Source organism: Musca domestica, unplaced genomic scaffold, assembly GCF_030504385.1.
Source record: "Musca domestica strain aabys unplaced genomic scaffold, Musca_domestica.polishedcontigs.V.1.1 2, whole genome shotgun sequence".
NCBI classification, from domain to species: domain Eukaryota; kingdom Metazoa; phylum Arthropoda; class Insecta; order Diptera; family Muscidae; genus Musca; species Musca domestica.
This window is the reverse complement of record NW_026712249.1, coordinates 29,212,590-29,236,890: the sequence shown is the minus strand read 5'-3', so window position 1 is coordinate 29,236,890 and position 24,301 is coordinate 29,212,590. Positions and strand designations below refer to the sequence as shown.

General features: G+C 35.4%; 1 protein-coding gene across 4 annotated transcripts in view; it reads right to left on the bottom strand.

Moving 5' to 3' along the window:
* Nucleotides 1-478: 478 nt before the first annotated feature.
* LOC101898312 (transmembrane protein 41 homolog) overlaps nucleotides 479-24,301 on the bottom strand; it is a 30,506-nt gene continuing 6,683 nt past the window's right edge. For all 4 annotated transcript variants that reach the window (XM_059122048.1, XM_059122044.1, XM_059122045.1 and 1 more), the window contains 2 exons: nucleotides 9,559-9,687; nucleotides 479-1,020 (listed from right to left, as the gene is read on the bottom strand). In XM_059122048.1, coding sequence (XP_058978031.1) covers nucleotides 513-1,020; nucleotides 9,559-9,687 — 637 coding nt within the window. In that variant the 3' untranslated portion in view covers nucleotides 479-512. The remainder of the gene's footprint in view (nucleotides 1,021-9,558; nucleotides 9,688-24,301) is intronic.

Here is a 24,301-nt window from a genome sequence, read left to right as displayed (position 1 = left end):
TCCAGACAAACATGAATTACATACTTTTAAACATTATTTTTGAATTTTACACAAACAGACTGAAATAACCTCCCAAGTTCCACAATGTTGAACAAGAAATAATTGAAAAATGGGAAATTATTGATTTAGAGATTTTAATTTGAAACATTGTTACAATAATTAAATTTAAAAGTTAAAAAAGTTGTTCAACAAAATAAAACTTGGCTGGCAAATACAAATTTTGTAGTTCAAAATAGCTTATATTTAACAGAAAAATTTTTGAATTATTTTTTAATTAATTTTTGGGCTAACACAATACCAATTTATTTGAAAAAAAATATTGAGGATGTGTGGGAAACAAAGCAAAAAAATATACATATAAATATTAGCACTCCTTTAGCTTTTCTACAATGTCTTCTTAAAACTTAAAACCAATTCTTTTGTTTGCTGTTTTCTCGGCACAATCCCAATGCCATGCCCAAAAAGAAGAGCATGATGCTTGCTGTGTTCCAATCATCTTCCAAATTGGCTTTTTATTCAACTTTCTTTTTCAGTTTATTCTTGAGCAGGCCCGGCACCAACGATAGACAGGCACACAGCGACAATATGCCCATCGATGTCCATGAGAATGCATCACTGGAACTGGTCATCTTTTGTAGAGTTTTACCCGCCTGTATGGCCAGCACTGAGGGTGGCGCGACCCCGCAAAATGTACCAAAAGCAAATGTAAACAATGGCACTCCAATCACGGGCGATGCCAAATTGATAAACCAATTCGGTAGTATGGGTGTCATACGCAAGAAAAGCATGTAGTTGAATAGGCTGTCACGATGTTTGTCCACATGTTTGGACCATTCACTGATCTTCTTGGGCCAGAAGTGGCGTATCAAACGACGTCCTACCAGGTTTGAAAGGCTATAGCATAGCGTGGCACCCAACGAGGAACAGAAACAGATGAGAAACAGGGCAATCGGGAAACGATACAGGAATCCCAGCAAGATTGAGAGAAATAATGATCCTGGAATGGCAAATGTTTGTAGGCTGTAAAGGGAGAGAGGAAATTTTCATCGAGTTTCGGAGTTAAGGAAAAACTATTTTTTTTGAAGCTGTAATATTAAAAATGATAATTAAAATGAAAAATATTTTTAAAAGACCATTTAAAAGCGTAATGAGATCAATGTTGCGGGATAGGAATACCTAAAATCTATGGATGTTCGAGGAGTTTTGGCAAAACCTGTTACAAAATATTGCATTTAATGGAAAACTGATATTCTGAACGGCTCCTAACTCGAAAATTCTGTCGGGATTACGATTCGGAGAGAATTAATTTTTACGACCCAGAACAGTGTCCTTAGCTAAAACTATAAATACAAAGCGTTCCTGCAAGAGTTGGGTTTAAAATATATGACTGGCCCGAATCAACGCCTCAGTTTTGGCTGTCATGTTGGTCTAAATATATCTCAGCGTTTTTGCTTATCTACCTTGGGTCCGCAATATTATAAAGTGTTTTCTGACCGTGTAGGTATCAAACAAAAAGCCAGAAATCTTGGTTCTGTTATTTGTATTAAATAGTCATCCAACACATCCAATGGAGTAGGTAAATTTCAAGACTCGTTTCCGGTCCAACTCAGTTCTAAGACTACTGCCAAAATGGGATTATAGTAACACATGCTAATACAGCTTAATAGCCAGTGGGACCGGGGTACTTTCTGCCATTTTTATACACTTGACCTTTGAAAGGAGGGTATATTAAATTTGTCATTCCGTTTGTAATACCTCTAAGTATCCGTCGCAGACTCAAAAAAGAATATATATTCATGATCAGCATGACATTTTACGGCGATTTAACGATGTCCGTTTATATTATTTGACGTAGGGCTTTGGAATTTGACACAATAGTTTGTACTAGGATGGTTGGAATTGAAATGAGTCCACCTTTTCTTATATCGCCTCCTGATAATCGGTGTTTTGGTGATTTTAGCCCCATTTTTCCAAATTTGGTATTGAGAGTTTGTTACAGGCTTTACCTTCTGCGGTTATAGATTCACGTTTTACTTTAGCATCCATATAACAGTTCTTTGGATATTCTGTATTTTGACGATTTAAGCCAATTATTTATCAGATATGTTTCAAACATTGTCCATATTCATCCAAGGTTTCCATGTAATGGCACCACATTTAACTGCGTTCTTCAACCGATCTCACTGATATTTGAAGTTTAAAGTGGAACACGTTTGAATCCAGATACTTTCCTTTTTTTCCTGAAGGGTATTAGAAGTTCAAGCTGGACTCGTTTAATACACGGCAGCACGTTGGATGCAGACGAGGGGACCTTTCTGACCTTCGGTAAAGCTATAGTTAGACTTTCAATATTAACGCTACTCCGTAGAGACGCATTCCTGAGTTATGAAGCCGCATAACTGAATCAGCACCAGATGAGGAGACGAAAACCTTTCTCTCACATAGGTATAATTTCACGTTTCCTTTGCATGATCGGGAGTTTCCTTGGGAGGTCTCTGAATCATCACATGATAGATTGATCCCCTTGGCCGAGACCTAACATAAAGGACCTGAAAGACTTAGATTTTAACTTAAATGTTAAAAAAGGAAGTGTTCGTATCGGAAGAGTCCCTCCCCGATCCCTGGTAGATAATGGACGCTTAAACAAATTAGGTATAGTTTTGACCTAACTTTATTCATAATCGTATCAATTCGAACAGAAACGCTCGCCATGATGAATTTTTCAATTCAATTTAAATGTTTGAGTTAGGTTTTTTCTGAAGCTATGCATTTTAGGTATGTAATGTCATCCTCAATATATTTGGGTAGTGGGGTCTTCAGGGTTATTTTCTCTTATTAAAATTTCAGCTCTTATTAAAAATTCAGAAATCGGTAAAAATTAGAAAGGTTTTTGAGAAATTTGTTATTCTTTATTTTTTGTGTCACACAATAAATTTTTTTTGAAATAGGCGGCCTTATGCTGAGTTTATATATCTAGCTGGTAACACAACTGATATATTCCTATATTTTTTCTTTTAATGCCATTTTCATAATGGACCCAAAGATATATGAGACGAGGACTACATAAAAATATGGTTCACTGATATCTATCAATTTTCTTCAAGATAATAAATCAATCTTGTACTTTTCAATCCACCCCCCATATTCCATTAGACATCTAAATCTCTTAAAAATTCTCATAAGGAAATAATTGATAATATCATCGAGCAATGCAAATGCGCTTCTTAGTCTCTAAAACAGATAATATATATTCCATGGAATACCTCAATAAAACAAACAAACAAAAGACGAATACAACATTCGCATATATGTAGATCTTACGTATTCTACTTCTAGACACACATACCCCCATAGATTTATTTCCAATTAAACCATTGTCACGAACAGGTCCATAATTATAGCTCTTAGTAACAACAGAGCAGAACAGTCAGTCAGTCAATTGGTCAGACAACAATAAACGGAATAATATACATTTTTATATATTATTTCAAGTGCAATTATTTTTCGGAGGGGTGATGAATTCCACAGAAATTGCGAAATTGGTCAGGTTTTTTTTTTTTGTTTTGTATTTACAGATTATCAATTCGATTTTTTATATGGCATTTTTAATTGAGAGTCATTGGGTGTTGTGATGAAAAAATATTCAGGGAATTAATGAGATTTTTATACAAATTTAGGGAATGAACTGAAGTTTTGAGAAATTGCAAAAAATGACTTCGTTCAATAATCTGGGGGTTATGATAGGTGGGGTTTTGTCGTATAAATTTAAACTATAAAAATTTGTTTCTTATCAGTAAATATTCAGCATATAACTTTAAATTTGCATATTTGAGCATTTCTAATTAGATACTTTTCCTTCAATTCCATTTGGTCACATTTGTTTTTTAATACCCTCCGCCATATGGCTAGGAGAGGGTATAATCATTTGATACGGCCATAACGTGCCTCAACGAAATAAACTCTAGGCCTCTTTGGACCAAATCCGTTTCAGGAAATTTTGGAGTCGATCTAGCGATGTTCGTCCTTCCGCCCCTCTGTCTGTCTGGCTGGCTGCTGCGCACGATAACTCTCGAAGGGTGTATCCGATTTAGTCCAAACTTGGTACATTGTACTACTATTATCAAACTTTAGATCGTGTTCGGGGATGGGCAATATCAGTCCCCTCCTTCTAGTACATCCGCCACAAAAGGTGGCAATTTTCAAAAAAAAAAATATATATATTTTACTGCACAGAAAGAGAGAAGAGGATAGGTCTGATTTTGCTCCTAAATCCTAAAATTTGCATCAGTGCTAAGTCAGGTGCGAAAATGGATAATATCTGTCCACTCCATCATGTACCTCCCCCACAAAGGGTCAACATTTTTAATAATTATAACTCTTATAAAATGTGATGTAAGAGTCCGATTGTCTTCAAAATACACAGATCACAAACCCGCGTCGCAGTGGCCGTAAAACGGCTCGTGAGCTGAACATATCGCAATATTCCATTCGGCAAATATTGAAGAATAATAGACTCAAAAGAGCTAAAGACTTGCTTCGCTTGGCAGATAGGGGTGAATTGCCGAATTTTGTTTTCTCCGATGAGAAAACATTCGTTGTCCAGGAGTTTGTAAACAAACCAAATTATCGTGTTCAAAGAGGTCAGCTGAAAATGTGCACCTCCGATTGGCCACCAGAATTCAAGCGCCGGTCATGGTGGTGGTGTGGGCCGCCATAGGTCGGTCTCCGCTCCTATCAATCGACCGTGACATCAGAAAAAGTGCCGAATATTGCGAAAATATTCTGAAGGGTGCAGTAAAACCTTGGGCATGCAATCATTTTGGCCGACAGGACTCAGCACCATCGCACTCAGCACGCACCACCCAAGAATGGTTACAGGTTCCTCGCTTCATTTCCAGCGGACAATGGCCACCAAAATCTCCGGATACCAATCCGTTGGACTATTGTGTCTGGAGTATTTTGGAAAGCAAGGTTGGCACTTAAAAATGCCAAAGTGTCGATCATCTTAAGCAAGCGCTTCGCCCTTCGAATGCGCCAAAATACCGCAGAGCAAAATTCGGGCAACGTGTGACGGTTTCATTGGCCGTTTGAAGGCCATAATTCGTGCAAAAGGTAACCAATTCTCTCTCTCTCTCTGCTTGGGTGGCGATGAGGGCGACAGGTCCCTCTTAATAGCTTTTGAATCCACAAAACAGCAGTGGTACAAGAGTTTACTTTTAAAATCTTTAAATACCCTTACAGACTTGGAAAATTCCCTGTCTTGGCAGAGTGGTCACACTTTACTCCTATAAATATTTCTTTGTAACCAAGTCTGACCTAAAAATTACAGTAGGCGTGTATAAAGCCCACCAAATGGACCACAAAAGCGATATGGAATGTTACAAGCTCCGGGAAATTAAAGAAGAAATGAAAACGATCGAGCAATCCTACTCTGAGCTTATCCCACCAACACTGAAATTCGATGGAAAGCAAGGTTGGCACTAAAAAATACCAAAGTGTCGATCACCTCAAGCAAGCGCTTCGTCGGGAATGGGCCAAAATACAACAGGGCAACCTTCGGGCAGCGTTTGACGGTTTCATTGGCCGTTTGAAGTCCATAATTCGTGCCAAAGGTGACGAATTCAAACAAATCTAAACTTATTCTAAAATTTTTTGCTATCTCCGAAATTTTCTGCTCTCATTCAATAAAATTAAAAAAAATGTAAAAATTATTACGTTTGACTTTGTTACAGTTTTTTTTATCTCACCCTGTATATTTTAAACTATAAATAATCATTTCTTATCACATTAAATATTATGTACATACATTTTAATCTGAATATTTTTGAACATTCTTTTTTTCTTTAATTCCAATTGGTCACAGAAAAAAAGCCGGTTATTGACCTTTAAATTTAATTTGCTTTTAAAAATTTCAAACGAATTAAGTCTCTAGCACTCTAAAGAACATCATCAAATAAATTTAATAATCGAAAATACATTGTTTGTTTGCATTATCAAATTAATTTAAAAAAAATTAAAATTTGCAAATTATTAACACAAACATTATTAAAATAAAGAAAAAAAGTGGAGGGGGAGGAGATGATGAAAAGTGTGGCATCTCAACGATGGGCTGGATGTTCATTGCCTCTTGCACCCACTACAATGTCTAGATGATAAGACTGAAGAAAAATACTAGCTAGCATTCTGAAAACCCCATTGATTTTGAATGAATCATCTGTGATCGGTAGCAAAACAAAAAATTGGAAAAATATAAGGAAACAAGTTTCTTGTGTTCTAATCAGGTGATCGATGAGTGTGGTGTAGCTTCTAAAGCTGGCAGGCTGTCTGCCTGCAATTAGACGTAGACAAAAAAAGACAATGGAATTGTGTGATATTATTTTTGATATACTCAAAATAGAACGCAAATGTTACGCTTCACTGAAAGGCGACAGACAACGGTGGCGGCGGCGGCGTCATTAGGTCTTGAGTAAATTTTCGCTGAGAAATCCAATTAACTATGCGTTGTTTCTCTATTTTGAATGGACATTAGGTAAATGTTATTGAATTCAAGCTGCATAAAATAGCAGATAAATATTTTGGCTATTGACAACGATCCGATTCAAAATGCATTGTCTAAAAAAATCATAATGCATATTAAAATAATAAAATTACTGAAATAACATCATCCAAACAAAGGCTTTTCTAGCCGAGAATAATTGAAGGAGAACGAAAGTAAAAAATATTTGGTGGGTCAAGACATTGACACATAATTCATTTAGCATTTAGCGGCGGTAGCAACATCTTAGGAGAGCATACATTTTTTGCTAGAAGGACTCCTCGAAATGGTTCCGAAATGAATTTCTGAAATAATATTTTATATCCTATTCAAGACATTCTTAGGCGTTCCTGCTATGTTCGTAGATTTATTTGGCCGGTAGGTGTATAAGACAACTCTCGAATAGTCTAATCGCTTGAGTACAAAGTTTGCATCTCATAACATTTCAATCAAAGTTTGAGCCTATGCCAAAAAACGTATGCAGTTCCACGTCTTCGTACAGCCTCCATACAACTTTATAAAGCTCATCATTTGAACGATATTTTTCGGAATTTGTTGAAAATTTTCTAGTTCCTTAGTTTTTGGTTTATGATTAGAAATTATCAAGTTCTGGTAATTAATGCGTTGCCTAAAAGTAAATAAAAAATTGTATTAATTACGTTTTATTAAAAGAAAATTGGCAAAACATCTTTTTATGTGTCATTAGGTGATCCGAGTTCTTTATACGTCATTGAATTGATAGGAAGAAACGTCCGTCGCATTGTGCGTCTTAATCCAAACAAATAGAAAAACAGAATTGCGTGCCAGAGAAAAGGAGAATGAAGAGATATTTTCTGGCTAAAGACATCAACATTTTCTCTTACGCATTTTATGGTACGGTACTACGATCGCATCCACTATTTTAAGTTTTTCACAAAGCAATACATCTTCCAAATATTTATTGTATTACCGAAAAACGCCCGCCGCTTTAATTGTGCCTAATAAACACAACTATCAGCAAAGACACCAATAACGGTGAGTTATAGGGAGAGAGAGAGAGTCGGCGTAAGTAAAATATGGGGGAGAGAGACTATATGTTGTGGGTGAAGACATACAATAACAAAGTAAGTACATAATTGTAATACTATCCTCACTCCCACACCCTCCCACTCTATAACACTCTCATGAGCAGATATTACGCGTTTCCAACTACTCACTTCGCTCATCTAATTGACGTCAGTCAACGTGCTATGCGAACATAATTGAATTACTGCTACCCAAGTTAGCCGTACACGCACCCGTGCAAATCTACATTTACACTAGCCGCAAAAAAAGAGATCAAGGTTAATTTAATATTCCGAAAAGAAGACTTTAAATCATTTTAAATAAATAACTTGGCAAGTAATGACAAAGCAAAATACTGAACAATTCTTATCGTAATCAAAGTTTTATGTAAAGTTCTTACTTAAAGTGAACAAAGAGTGAGAGAGAGATTTTGAGGGGGAGGAGGGGTAGCTATGCATATGGTAAAATTGTTTATTGATTTCATTGACAACAAGTGAGTGTTGATAGTAAATAAATAACAACCGATATGGAAGCCACCGCCAGACCAGCTTTTATGGTAGGGTGGGGTGAGTTGTATTGTGGCCCACCGAAAAAGTGTTTCCTTATCTGGTAATCGCGTCACGTTTGAACTTGTCATTTCAGGGTTATGATCAAAGGTGAGTTCAGTTCGTTGTAAACATATGTTAATACGCTTTGAGAGGAAATTGATAAAATATATTCCAGAAATATAGGAAAGGGTAGGGTTGGAAAGTAATCAAGTAAATATTTTTGAGGATAAATAAAGAAACAAATATCCCTGTTGTAGGATATTTTCATACCCCGCACCATAGTATGGAGGGCATATTAAGTTTGTCATTCCGTTTGTAACATCTCGAAATATACATTTTAGACCCCACAAAGTATATATATATTCTTGATCAGCATAAAATTCTATGTCGATTTCGCGAGGACCGCCCGTCTGTGGAAATCACTCTAGCTTCGGAAGTAGGTTCGGAAGTAGGTTGATAAAATTTTACTCAAATGTATATTATGTCTGCAGGAGTTTTGGTATTGAAAATGGGCCATGTAGGTCCACATTATGGTGTAGCCCTCATATAATGCGACCTTCCTATTTTCGGTATTTTGGTCATTTAAGCGACATTATTCACCAGAATTGTTTTAAATTTGGTATTTGAAGTTCGTAATGGATAATACAGCCTAAGATAGAAAATTGTCTGTGATGGTCCACGTCATCGTATAGCCTCCAAATAACGGTACCTCCCGATATTCGATATTTTGATTATTTTCGCGTCATTATTCACCGGAATTGTTTCAAATTTGGTATTTGAAGTTCGTAATGGATACTACAGCCTAAGGCAGAAAATTGTCTGTGTAGCTCCACGTTTTGGGGCTATACCCCATATAATGGTACCTTCCTATATTCAGTATTATGATGATTTTAGCTACATTATTCACCAATTTTTGTTTCAAGTATCGCATTTGAATATTGTAATGGCTTATGACAAAAGTTGCCTATGCAGGTCCACTCCAGTTGATTCCAGGTCAATTAGCTTTAAATAAGAACGGATTATTATAAATATTTAACATCAACAAGTTTGTCTATAAAAGAGCCTATATTATGGGCTCCTATAAACTACTCTAAATGATAGCTAGTCTTTTGTTTGTAAATGGAACATTTCAATCAAATTCTCCACTTTGGTGGATAAATTTAAAAACTATCCAAATTTCTAATAAATTTTCAAAATTCCCGGTTTATAGATACATTTTTACAATTATCCAGTTTTTTTAATAAATTTAAATATTGAAAATTATATAGGCTTGGATAAATTTTAAAGAATATCCCCTTCCTAAAATCTCCTTACCGTTTGCAACTTTTTCTTCAGATGTTCAAAGTTCGGCAACATTGATTCAACTTACATACCTTCAAATGATCTTTAAAATATATATATATATATTTTTTTTCATTTTGAAAAGGATACAATATATAGGCGACGACCACACCGAACATCACTTCGAAATAGTACATATCCTTGTAGCGATCTAAGACTTTGGCCAACATTTTGGCATCTTGAATATCACGTGGTATTTTCATGTGTTGTTTTTCAGACCTGAAATTATAAAAAAAAAACAAGAAATAAGCAATTAGACAACAACAACAAATACATAAAAAAATTAATTAACATGATGTATGTGTTAACAATGTAGACATGTTTACAAACGTAGGAAACAAGACATGGGCCACAAGAGTGCGATAGAGAGAAGTATGACATTAAAGGGGGCTATGGGGAGAGGGTAGAGATGACAGTCAGATTTTTTATTTATATAAACAAAATTGATTATGCCTATAACCTTATATTAATTAGTCTAATATTCTTGGGTCTTTATATTCAAAATCTGGGATCCACATTTCATTTATTAAAACAGCAATTATTAAATCCAAGCAAAACCCAAAGTCTAAAAATTAAACGCCACTTTACTAATGACTTGTCAAGTCGTCGTGTACTCAAAGATCAGAGAGAGAGAGAGAGAGGGAACCGGTACCATTCGCTCAGATAGTAACAAGACCCCGTTGTTTGCTCTGTCTGCCTTTATAATCTGTCAGTTTCTGTCATTCAGCCATTCATTAAAACGATTTAATAGATAATTGTGTTTTGGCTTTTGTTACAAAAGTTGCTGCTGTTTTTGTTGTTATTATTGTTGTTATGTTCATGCGATTAGGAAATGTTCATTTGAAATAAAAGCGAAATCTGCTATTATTAAAAAATAAACAAACACAAATAAAAAATGTAGTACTTAAAAATATATGTCATTGGTTAATCGGAGACGTAACAGTGGCCATTCACTGCACAAAGTGCACGGGGAGATAAATACAAAAGAGGCTAAGTACATAAGTTCGTAATACAAAAGTTAAGAATTTCTAAGAAATAATTAATGATAAATGGCAGATGGTCTTGGATTGCTGGACTGTAATTATGTATTTGTTAAAGGCGCTAAAATTAAAGTAAATGCCATTGTATATTAGAGTCGGTTTAGAAGGGATATGGGTTCATTGAAGGTTTCCGATATACAGGGTAAGATAAAAAAAACTGCAACAAAGTCAAACGCCATAATTTTTACATTGTTTAAATTTTATTGAACGAAAGCAAAAAATGTCGGAAATAGAATCAAATTTTAGAATAAGTTTAGATTTGTTCGAATTGATAACCTTCGGCACGAATTATGGCCAATGAAACCGTCACATGCTGCCCGAATGTTGCTCCGGCGAAGCGCTTGCTTGATCGACACTTTGGTATTTCTTAGTGCCAACCTTGCTTTTCAAAATATTCCAGACACATTAGTGCAACGGATTGGTATCCGGAGATTTTGGTGGCCATTGTGCGCTGAAATTGAAGCGAGGAACCTCATTTTGTAGCCATTCTTGGGTGGCGCGTGCAGAGTGCGATGGTGCTGAGTCCAGGTGAGTTGGAATGTACAAGGTCAGCGGCCAAAATGTTTGTGTGCCCAAGGCTTTTATACACCCTTCAGAATATTTTCGCGTAATATTCGTCATTTATTCTGATGCCACGATCGATTTATACGAGCGGAGAGCGACCATCGGCTGTTATGGCAGCCCACACCATCACCATGGCCGACGCTTGGGTTTTGGTGGCCAATCGAAGGTGCACATTTTCAGCTGATCTCTTTGGCAAGTAAACACGATCATTTTGTTTGTTTACAAACTGCTGGACAACGAATGCTTTCTCATCGGAGATAAACAAATTCGCTCTTTAGCTCTTTTGAGTCTATTTTCTTTCTGTTGCGGTGTAAGTTCTTGTCCTTTTTGGAATTTCAATGGCTTTACCCCGAGATCATTTTTCAATATTCGCCGATTGGAATATAGCGATTTGTTCAGCTCACGAGCCATTTTTGCGGTCACGGCGACGCGGTTTTCGATCAAGTCGCTTCTTTACTTTTCGAACCATTTCTGCTGATGTTGCCGTTTTCTTCCGTCCACTTCCTTGACGTCGGGCTACGCTGCCAGTATCAAGGCAACGAGCGATGGTACGAGACACAAAAGATTTATTCACATTTAAATGCTGGAGTGGTCTAACGATAGCCACTTGTGGTTTTCCAGCCAAATATAAAGAAATCACTCTATCACGTTTGAATTCCATCACGAATAACTTTTTTTTCTGGAAAATTCTCACCAAAATGCTTTTGTACGCTTGTAACTATATGAGCTGTCACTGGAATAATTTTAACAGCTGGCTGACGAAAATCCACGATGGACCTTAGAAAATATATTTTAAAAAACCACGCGATTGAAGGACCTTTAAAATATAAAGTTTTGAAATCCACCCTCATTGAAGGACCTTTAAAAATAAATTTTAAAACTCCTCGTTCAATGAAGGACCTTTAAAAATAACATCTTATAAATCCACGCTCATTGTTGAATCTTTAAAAAATAAATTTTAAAACTCCTCGTTCAATGAAGGACCTTTAAAAATAACATCTGATAAATCCACGCTCATTGGTGGACCCTTAAAAAATATATTTTAAAAATCCACGCTCATTGGTGGACCCTTAAAAAATATATTTTAAAAATCCACGCTCATTGGTGGACCCTTAAAAAATATATTTTAAAAATCCACGCTCATTGGTGGACCCTTAAAAATATATTTTAAAAATCCACGCTCATTGGTGGACCCTTAAAAAATATATTTTAAAAATCCACGCTCATTGGTGGACCCTTAAAAAATATATTTTAAAAATCCACGCTCATTGGTGGACCCTTAAAAAATATATTTTAAAAATCCACGCTCATTGGTGGACCCTTAAAAAATATATTTTAAAAATCCACGCTCATTGGTGGACCCTTAAAAAATATATTTTAAAAATCCACGCTCATTGGTGGACCCTTAAAAAATATATTTTAAAAATCCACGCTCATTGGTGGACCCTTAAAAAATATATTTTAAAAATCCACGCTCATTGGTGGACCCTTAAAAATATATTTTAAAAATCCACGCTCATTGGTGGACCCTTAAAAAATATATTTTAGAAATGCACGTTCATTGGTGGACCCTTAAAAAATATATTTTAAAAATCCACGTTCATTGGTGGACCCTTAAAAAATATATTTTAAAAACCCACACTCAGCGATGGACCTTTAAAAAATAAATTTTAAAAATCCAAGCTTATTGATGGACCTTTGAAAATTAAATTTTAAAAATACTCGTACTTTGAGGAACCTTTAAAAAATAAATTTTAAAAATCCACGCACATTAAAGTTAAAATTAAACTTTAAAACTAACCGCTCTTACAGGGATTTTTAAAAATTAAATTTTAAAATTCCGCACTCATTGAAGGACCTTTAAAAATAAATTTTAAAAATCCACACTCAGGGAAGGATCATTTAAAATAAAAATTAAAAATCCACGCTTTACGCTTATTGATAGACCCTTAAAAATATATTTTAAAAATCCTAATGATATATATTTTCAAAAAAAAACACCTTTTACATAGAACCTTTACATAGATATGCTTGATCTTAATGTATCTTAATTTTTAAATAAAATGTTCTTTATAAGACATCTATAGATTATAACAATATTAAATCTTAAATAATCTAAGTTATATTTTCATAAATAATTGAAAAAATTTTAATATCAACAAATTTGCATTTAAAAAGAGTCCATATTTTGGAGTATTAAAACCTAAAATAAATTTTAACTGATGAATCTTATATCTACACCGATCATGAGTCGAGATCTAGTTGAGTTAACATTTCACGCCAAACAAAGAAAAAGAAGAAAGGGATATACATCATCACGCCACAGTTGTCAACTATCTGTAAATGTTTGAGGGTATATTTCACTTGAAATACATTTCGCGTTGTTGTATGTGCACATGTTTAAATAAGTGTGTTAAGGTATTGTATTTTTTCTCAACGTCCTACCCCCACCATTTACTTAAACAATTTACAAATTATCGAGACAATAAAAAAAAGAAAACAATGACATACAAGCTTTGGCATATAATATATAACTGAACTTGAAACAGTTTCAACGTCGAGTGGGAGGCAAATGGGCGGAAGAAAAAAGGCGTAACAAAAAAAAACGACAAACTTTGGCAACGTAAAAAACATAAATAAATTATTAATTAATTAATATGATTATATAATAGACACCCACACACACTCATGTTTTTTTACGGGGTACTGTGTTCAGAACGAATGTGTAAAAGAGTGAGATGATGATATATGGCGCCCAAGTGAATTTGCTTAAAAAATTATTAAATTATTGGGTCTTCTTTGGAATACGCTTTCCGAATACCGGTCAAGTATTTAAATTTCTTATTCGAATATCTTCTTTTCTGTGTAAATTCTGTCCATATATAAGAGTGATTTCATCGTATTGTCTTATTGCCCTTTTTATTCCCATAATCTTAGGTACTTCCCATTCCCAAAGTCCCCAACTAATTGTCAATCAATATTCCATAACCGCCCAATTTAATTCAATTGCAGTCATATATATACATTTTTTATAATTCCAATCAAATAAATAGCCAACAATCAACTACTAAATTGAAATTTAGACTGTCATTGAAATTACAGATAAGAAGATAGAGGGAGGAAAAAAAACTGAATTATTTATTAAGTACCCAACAACAGCCAAGAACTAAGTTCAATGTCAAATGAAATTGGTAAAAAGTAATTTTAGTAATGAATAGCAAATCAATAAAGTAAATTATAATCAATGCCTCCCTGTTCTTATGGGTTCGATTCAAGGGAATTAGGTGGCAGCATTTAAAGAGGTAACGGTGGTAGTAGACTGATATCGGAAATAAATAAAAATACTTTTTTTTAGAAAAAAGGCCTTTTGGAAATTTTTATATACCCTCAGCCATATGGCTACAGAGGGTATATATGATTTGATGCGGCCAAAATGTGTCTCATCGAAGTAACGGTTTTAGACCCTAGGGCCCTCTGGACCAAATCCGTTTCAGGACATTTATAGTCGATCTAGTGATGTCCGTTCGTCCGTCTATCTGCCTGGCTGGTGCGCACGATAACACTCGAATCCGATTTGATACAAACTTGATACATCGTAATAACATGAAACTCCACTACTTCTGGTATCCCCAACAAAATGTCAAAAATTTTAAAGAAAATAATTGAATGTACACAAAGAGAAAGGATAATCCGATTTTTCTCCAACTTTGCAAATTCTAATATTTGCATCAGTGCTAAGTCAGGTCCGAAAATGAACAGTATCGGTCCACTTCATAAAGTACCTCCCCGCAAACGGTCAAAATTTTGAATAATTATAACTCTTACAAAATGTGATGTAAGTTCCGATTATCTTCAAATTACACACAAATTGTTATTAACCCAAGGTCTGGTGTGGAATATATAGGTCCACTCCTTCTGGTACCTCCCCCATAAAGGGTCGAAATTTTGCATATTCATGAAGCTCATAAAACACGAAATAAACAACCGATTCTATTCAGACTTGGTACATCTTAATATTTACATCAACACATGATCTGTTATAAATATGGTAGAGATCGGATCATTCCTTCTGCTATCTTCCACACAAAGGGTCAACGTTTTGAATAACCATAACGATCATAAAATCCGAAATAAGCAACCGGATTTCTTCATATTTCACACATCTCAACATTTTCGATAACAGAAGATCTGCTCTGAAGATGGGATGTATCGGCGCACACCTTCTGTTACCTCCCCTCAAGATTTTGTAAAATAAAGCGCTCAAAGAAAGCGATATAAGAATCCAAATCCCTTCATATTTCACACATCCAAACATTTTTTCTAACACAAGATCTGTCGGGTAGATGTTATATATCAGCAAACACCTTCTGGTGTATCACCTACAGAGGGTCACAATTTTCAATACTTTTATCTGTCATTACTTTGCGAAACAAGTCAGCGATTCTTTGCAACCTTCTTTGTATCTAAATATTTCTATCAACCATAAATATGAATATGGAATTTATGATTTCGCATAAATTTGGATCAAAATGTTCGATTTTCTTGTAATTTTTCCCATACCAATATTTTATAGATGAAATGTAAAAATTAAATACTTCGGACTTTGTGTACTGTGTGGTTTCACAGTCAACCTCTTTTACAATGACTATTTAGAAAAAAGTAATCGGGAGCTGTTTTAAGCCAGAAGGTTGAAACTAGTAAAGTTAGATGTGTCCCCAAGGCCAAGTGAGCTGAAAAAGCATCTACTCTCAATGTATCTTAACCCACAATTCGGGAGTTTGAAAATCTATAAAAATCCACGCTCATGGATGGACCCCCTAGAGAATATATTTTAAAAATCCACGCTCATGGATGGACCCCCTAGAGAATATATTTTAAAAATCCACGCTCATGGATGGACCCCCTAGAGAATATATTTTAAAAATCCACGCTCATGGATGGACCCCTAGAGAATATATTTTAAAAATCCACGCTCATGGATGGACCCCTAGAGAATATATTTTAAAAATCGACGCTCATGGATGGATCCTTAGAGAATATATTTTAAAAATCCACGCTCATGGATGGATCCCTAGAGAATATATTTTAAAAATTCACGCTCATGGAAGGACCTTTAGAAAACATATTTTAAAAATCCACGCTCATAGATGGAGCCTTAGAGAATATATTTTAAAAACCCACGCTCATGGATGGACCCTTAGAGAATATATTTTAAAAATCCAAGCTCATGGATGGACCCTTAGAGAATATATTTTAAAAATCCACGCTCATGGATGGACCCCTAGAGAATATATTTTAAAAATCCACGCTCATGGATGGACCCCTAGAGAATATATTTTAGAAATCCACGCTCATGGATGGACCCCTAGAGAATATATTTTAAAAATCCACGCTCATGGATGGACCCCTAGAGAATATATTTTAAAAATCCACGCTCATGGATGGACCCCTAGAAAATATATTTTTAAACATCCACGCTTAGAGAATATATTTTAAAAATCCACGCTCATGGAAGGACCTTTAGAAAACATATTTTAAAAATCCACGCTCATGGATGGATCCTTAGAGAATATATTTTAAAAATCAACGCTTAGAGAATATATTTTAAAAATCCACGCTCATGTATGGACCCCTAGAGAATATATTTTAAAAATCAACGCTTAGAGAATATATTTTTAAAATCCACGCTCATGTATGGACCCCTAGAGAATATATTTTAAAAATCCACGCTCATGGATGGACCCTTAGAGAATATATTTTAAAAATCGACGCTCATGGATGGATCCTTAGAGAATATATTTTAAAAATCCGCGCTCATTGATGGACCCTTAGAAAATATATTTTAAAAATCTACGCTCATTGATGGACCTTTAGAAAATATATTTTAAAAATCCACAGAATATGTATTTTAACAATCCACGTTTTGTAATTATTGAATGTCCGCTTTACGGACTTACAACTCACACCACCATAATGAGTAATTGCGATTATTTCGCACACACAGAATGCGAACATGTAAATATTCTTAGCATTAAGTTTTCTTTGTTAGCAAGTAAGTTAAAATCAATCACTCTCAATTAAATAACTAGCAAAGTACAAATGTCTAATTCCTTCAATTATGTAGGAGCTAAATAGTTGAGCCCTTAAAAAATTTAATGAGCCCTTAAAAAATTTATTTTAAAAATCTACACTTATTGATGTACCCATTGCGCCCAGTATGTCCATCTGACGTATAAGAATGTTCTTATTCTTTAAATATTAGGTTGTTCTTAAAATTCTTTCTTCATCACTTAAATGGATCACTCTTTTAACATTAATATTGCCGCTCTTGTAAATATTTCCCCGATCAAGTGAAATATTGCAGCAAAAGATTGAGAAATCATTTCGACACGAGAAAAAAAAAACACCCAACAAAATCTCTCACAAATCTCATCTTTCTTCCCTCTCACACTCATTCTCACATAAATGCCATAATTTTATTTATATTGGCAATTGGTAACCCAAATAATTCATCTCAGACATAAAGAAGAATGAAAGAAATGAAGAAGATGAAGCGTGGCCAATTGCAAATCAAGTGCAAAATTACAAAATCAACAAAGAAAACAATGACTCTTCCCCGTTTCCCCACCTTGGCAATCACACGATCGGTTGGTGGCTGTAAACAACAGCTGATTTTGTGTTTACCCAAGAGACCACTCGGTTTGGCTTTTGTCTCTGTGTGTTGATATTTTTCGCATCGCGTATTTTAAATATACAACGAATCGGATCATACGATATGTTTGTTGAGGTTGTTTTGCTGTTTTTTTTTTTTTTTGCTTTATCAAGTTCAATGTGATTAAAAAAAGAGAAAAAAGTTTTCACACAACGACGACAACAACAACAACATTTGCAAAAGTGCTCTAATTTTGTGTGAAGCACATTTCACCTCCGCTGTTTCCACACACTTCCGTGTCTGCAGAAAAAAGCGAAAGAATTTTTATTTGTGTGTAATTTTTCTCTCATTGGGGAAAGAATATGAGTTTTTCTTCTCTTACCAACAAAGAATGCAACAGTAGAGTTCAGATAAATGGAATATACTAAAATTAAATTACCGGCAGTTGGTTTTTATCAGAATGATATCAGAGCGATATTTTTAAGGAAAGCGCTGTCCAGCGAAGGAGAACTTCCAAAAAAACGAGATAATATTTTTTTTGTTTTGTCCATGAAAGTGACACAAAACTTTACTTTAGACAAAAAGTGTTAAAGTCGGATATAATCTGCATCAAATTTCACTAAAGGTCACCAAAGAAAAGAAATCTCTACTTTTATTCAGGGCTGTCACAGAAACCATGTCGGTTTTGCTTATTGTCGTTTTTGTAAACCAATTTTGGTTTCATTTGGTGCCATGAAACCAAGTTGGTTTTGTCAATTTCGAATGTAAATAAGACCAATGTTCGAAACAGCTGTTGTTGCTTACATGTGTTGTTTGTTTATTTGTCATTGAAATATCAGTAAAAGTAAAGTAAATAAAAAAGGAATAAGTCGCTATAAATAAAGTAAGATGGCATCAGCAGTTGTAGTTTTTGTGTTATTGGACGAAGAACGCTCAGAAAAAGTGACGAGAAAAGCTCTTAGAGATTTCAGCAACCCACTGGAGTTGCCGGAGATAGCGTAAGTAAATTTTTTTATTGTGAACTTACTCATAAAGCTGCTTTGCAGATTTATGGTTTATGATCCTTTAAATATTCTTTAAAAAATCCGCGTTTACAGTCCTTTAAATATCCTTTAAAAAATCTTTAAAAAATCCGCGTTTATAGTCCTTTAAATATCCTTTAAAAAATCCGCGTTTATAGTCCTTTAAATATCCTTTAAAAAATCTTTAAAAAATCCGCGTTTATAGTCCTTTAAATATCCTTTAAAAAACATTTAAAAAATCCTCGTTTATAGTCCTTTAAAAAATCTTTAAAAAAATCCACGTTTATAGTCCTTTAAAAAATCTTTAAAAAATCCACGTTTATAGTCCTTTAAAAAATTTTAAAAAAATTTCATGACACCAAATCATTTTTTCTTGTCGTTTTTAAAACCAATAGTGACAAAATTGGTCCCTATGACAGCCCTGATTATATATCAAAATTAAATAGTATCAGTCGGTTTTGCCGACAGATGTATACCCCCAGCCTTGAGTTATGATTATTCTAACTGTTGAACCTTTATGACGGAGGTTGCGAAGCAGTTGGCCAATATTGACCAATAGGCATTCGTATCTGACCTAAGTCTGATAAATAAATGTTACAACATGCCATATTTGGACTATATAGTCTACTTCCTATACTTTATATATTTCCTATACTTTATATAAGATATATGTAAATTGTTGGAAAATCAATATCAGATTTCTGGCTAAAGGAAATTTTTAGAGAATCCGACTTGTTTCGCAATTATAACATATATTGGAAATTGTGACCCATCATATTCTCAATAGATTTTGCGTGAGCCAAAAATGTTTGGATGGGTGAAATTTAAAGAGAGTTGGATGCGGGCTTTATGATCGTTTTGTTTTTCAAAATTTTGAACCCTTTGTGGGGGAAGTACCAGAAAGAGAGCATCGGTATATCCCATCTTCACAGCATAAATAGTGTTAGTAGATATAATGGGATGTGTGACATATGAAGAGAACAGGATGCTTACTTCGGATTTTATGATCGTTTTGGTGATTCAAAATTTTGACCTTTTTGGGGAGGTACCAGAAAAAATGGTCCGATCTCTACCATCTTTATAACAGATCTTGTGTTGATAAAAAATATTGAGATTTTCCAAGTCTGAATGTGATCGGGTGTTAATTTCGCGTGTTATGAGCCATGAAATTCAAAATGTTGAACCTTTGTAGTGAAGGAGCCAGAAGGAGCGGACCGATATATCCCATTTCACAGCAGATCTTGTGTTAGTAAAAAATGCTTGTGAGAAATATGAAGAGAACCTGATGCTTACTTAGGATTTTATGATCGTTTTGGTAATTCAAAATTTTGGCCCTTTGTGGGGAGATACCAGAAGAAATGGTCCGATCTCTACCATCATTATAACAGATCTTGTGTTGATAAAAATATTGAGAATTTTTAAGTCTGAATGGAATTGGATTTTAATTTCCCGGTTTAGGAGCGTCATCCAAGTCATCTGATGTAAATTTCCCGTCTTACAAATTAAAAAAATGGTGAACCTTTGTGGGGTAGGTACTAGAAGGAGTGGACCGATATATTCCATCTTAACACCAGACCTTGAGTTAATACAAATATTGTGATGTACGTAATTTGAAGACAAGAGGACTCTTACATCACATTTTATAAAATTTATAACTATCTAAAATTTTGACCCTTTGAGTGGGAGGTACATGTTGGAGTGGACCGATATTTTCCATTTTCGCATCTGACCTAGAACAGATAAAAATATTGGGATTTGCAAAGTTTGCAAAAAATAGGACCATACTTTCTTGTTCTATAAGAAAAATAATTTTCTGTGAACATTTCGATCTTTTGAGGGGGAATTACCAAAAGGAGTGGGCCAATATTGCCCATCTCCGATATCAATCTAAGTTTGATAATAATATTACAATGTACTAAGTTTGGATCAAATCGGGTAATCCCTTCAAGAGTTATTGTACGCACCACGACTTCAAATGTCCTGAAACGGATTTGATCCAAAGAGACCTAGGGTCAAAAACCAATTATTTTGACAAGGCACGTTTTGACCGTATCAAATGATATATACCCTCTCTAGTCATATGGCTAATCGTATAAAAATGTCACATAAGTTCTCTTTTCACGAATTTTTGGAAGTATTGGAAGCAGGTTGACAAATTTCAAAAGCCCCAACTAGTGTGTACAATAATAAAGTTTATGACCACACACGTCTATCGATATTAGGACACCTCTCGAATGAAAGGATAAGCATCTATGAAATGTTGTCTATAAAAAAACTGCGACTTGGTTAAGAAGATTAGTTTAAGTAGCTCTTAAGTGAAAATATTTATCAATAAAATCGAATTCGAAACAACAACCCAACCGAGTGGTTGGATTCTCTCTCATATTTAGACCCTTTACAACAATGCTTCAAAAATCCATATAACTGGTCATTCCATTCCCGAGCAGTTGGTTTCTCCCTTTTTTAGACACTTCACAACAATGTTTCCAAAATGCATATAAAAATTTCTTCAATTTCCCTTATCCAAACCCACTGTACGGTATGAACATTGTACCCCACATAACCCAAAAAAAAAAATCACATTAGCGGAAAATATGCAGAAAATGTCAAATTTTTGCTGTTCGCCTCAAACATCTGTTTGAAAAATGTTTTTGTTTGATTGGCAATATTTTTGGTATGAAGAGTAATGAGGGATCCGGTTAGCAGGGGTAATAAAACCACCACCAATAGCCCCCCTTTTCGTGTGACATGCAATTTACCAAACCGAGCAAAAAAAATATGCAATTTCATTTTATAATGACATGAAATATTATAAGTTTTGATATTTAAGGCTCGATTCTTCGTCATGTGATGTGGCAAATATGTGCTGCAATGGTGGAAAATGTTTATTGCAAAATTGCTGATGTTTATTAATTGTTTACATATTTGAAAATTATTTATTTCTTGGTTTTCGAAATCAAGAACAAGACTTTTGTGTTTGCCAAACATCAGTGGACATTTTGTTCAGGGACATGGCAATTTAATGTCTTTTTAGTTTATTGGGCAATTCGACAATTAAAAAAAATAGTCCTTTTTAATTGAAAATGTTCTTCACGGTTTGAAGTAATGTCAAATTAAGGCCACTAAATTAATATTGGCTAAAATCTTTTAAAGTAAATATGTATTCCAAACTTGACTATAGATCATGTTAAATATACTCGCTCACTAATTAAATCAAAAAAACTCAACAAAAATCACTCTTAGGTGGACGCTTAAAAACATTCAAGAGATAGATCCTCAGAAGTGGATGGACCTTCAAAAGTATTCCTAAACTCTACGCTCTTTGATGGATCCTCAAAAGTATTCTTAAACACCATGACCCTTGATGGACTTTTAAAACCTAGGCTCATAGTCGGATCCTTAGAAAATATTTTTAAAAAGGAAGCAGGAACAAGGTCCTCAGGGCGCTAGCCGGCAGCACTTGGGGTGCGGACAAGGAAACTTTGTTGACCTTTTATAACACGATAGGTCGGTTTGTGGTCAGCTATGCGGCTCCAGTGTGGTCTGCGAACACTAGTGCTACGCAGTGGAAGCACATCTAGAACTGCCAGATGCTGCCCTGAGAACTGCGACAGGGTGCCTCCTCATGAAGGCGAAAGTCCTTCCCTAACGTCAGCATAATCATATGCTTTCGTTGCAGTACCTGCTTCGGTGTTGCCGAGGAAGTCATCCCAACCATCATATGGTGGATACAACGCCCCCACGCAGGCGTGTCAGGAAGGACATACATGATCTAGAGAGGGAGGTCCAACGCTATAAGAGAGAAACTTTAGATCAAAAAGCCTATCAGACAGGTCTGAGCGGCATTCATACCGATGCAGTCGCAGATGATATCAGAAATTATAGGATAAATGCGGACCTCGTAGCTCCCACCTCCCCACCCCCCAATCAAACAAACACAGGACACATTTGGCGCAATTACGTTCAGGATGACGCAGTCGTCTCGATTTGTACTGAGCAGGAATTCAAGAAGATATGTCCGCTCAATACGCTACACCTCTTTAATTACACCGCCAAACCTACCCAACTCACTCCAGAAGATCTCTGAGCACAGCTCATTAAGGTAGCCGAATTTTTAAAATCTGAAGCTCGAACCAGATTAGCAGAATCCAAACATCAACCTGTACTGCTTCTACAACAGCAACAAAGAAACCAGGGAATTTAAATACCGACCATGATTCGTGGCATTGTGGCCTAGGTAATGACCAGAGGGAATCAGCGCTGGCGCAGCAAATTGCCTGTTCCATATTCTGCACGGCAAACGAGAATGCCCCCATCCGGATAAGGGGAGAGTGTCACAGTGCGCCAGACTTAACCATAGTATTACCCGGTCTCTTCAGTGAACTGACCAACTCTTCTGATGTTCGGGTAGCAGAATGAATTTTCCCAGATATCATCAAAGCTGCAGCCCTTCACTATATACCTGCTGGTCGAATACCCGAAATAAGACCAAATTTCTCAGCTTCGTCGTTCAAACCCTACCGATCCCAGAATCATTGAATTGACACTGGAAGTCAACCGGTTGGTACAAGGGGAATAGGTGCCTAGACCATCTGAAGTGTTGCAACATTGGAAACGATATGAGGAAGGTGTGAAAAACGGTTGTAAAATCGCACGCTTGTTAATAGAGCCATATGAAAAATGATAATGGGACCTTAGTCACTTTTAACGATGTAATGGTGACTGAACCGAAGAAGTGCGCTGCATATTTTAACTGACAACGATAGGGCGATGCGAAGGGTAGTACATCGTATCACATCTATTCCCGCGAGGGGGTACCACCACACTTTACGATGAATGTTGCTATAAAAGTCATCAAAAGCGTTGAGCCCAAACGGAATCTAAATGGTAATGGAGGAACAATTGCAGACGCCGGAAGATGAGTACCTCTCAAAAGTTCTCAGCCTTTCGCTAGTCACCCACATCGTTGGCGAAACCTGGAAAATGAATCGGATGGTCCCAGGCAAGACTGCAAGCAAAGTTGAAATGTCAATTTCGCTTTCTGAAACAAGAAGACCACCAAACCCCTTAGAGTGAAACAGGGAGTTCCCAAGATGAGGCGATATCTTCGGAACGTCCAGATGGTATTGAGATGGTAACATATGCGGATGATTGTACGATCAAGGCGTCGGCGTTTTTTGATGACATGCGTGTAAGATTAAACAACTGGTGGAAATAGGCGGCAAATTTCCACTCGAGAAATATGTAAATGTGTGTTACAGCAACAAAAACCTCTAAATATAATTAAAACCAGTAAAAAAGTCTTAAAGTCGGGCGGGTCGACTTTATGATACCCTACACCACTTTGCTAATTTAGTAGAGCTCCACATAACAATTAAAAGTTTTTATGGTAGAAATCAATCATACACGCTATGATTATAATTATAACTTAAAGTTCAAAGGACTAAATATGCCGAAGCATTTGTACTTTTAAATTCGTAATTGTATTGCCCAGTTGGTGCACAATTAATTTGAAATCGAATAAAAATATATATGGGAGCTATATCCAAATCTGA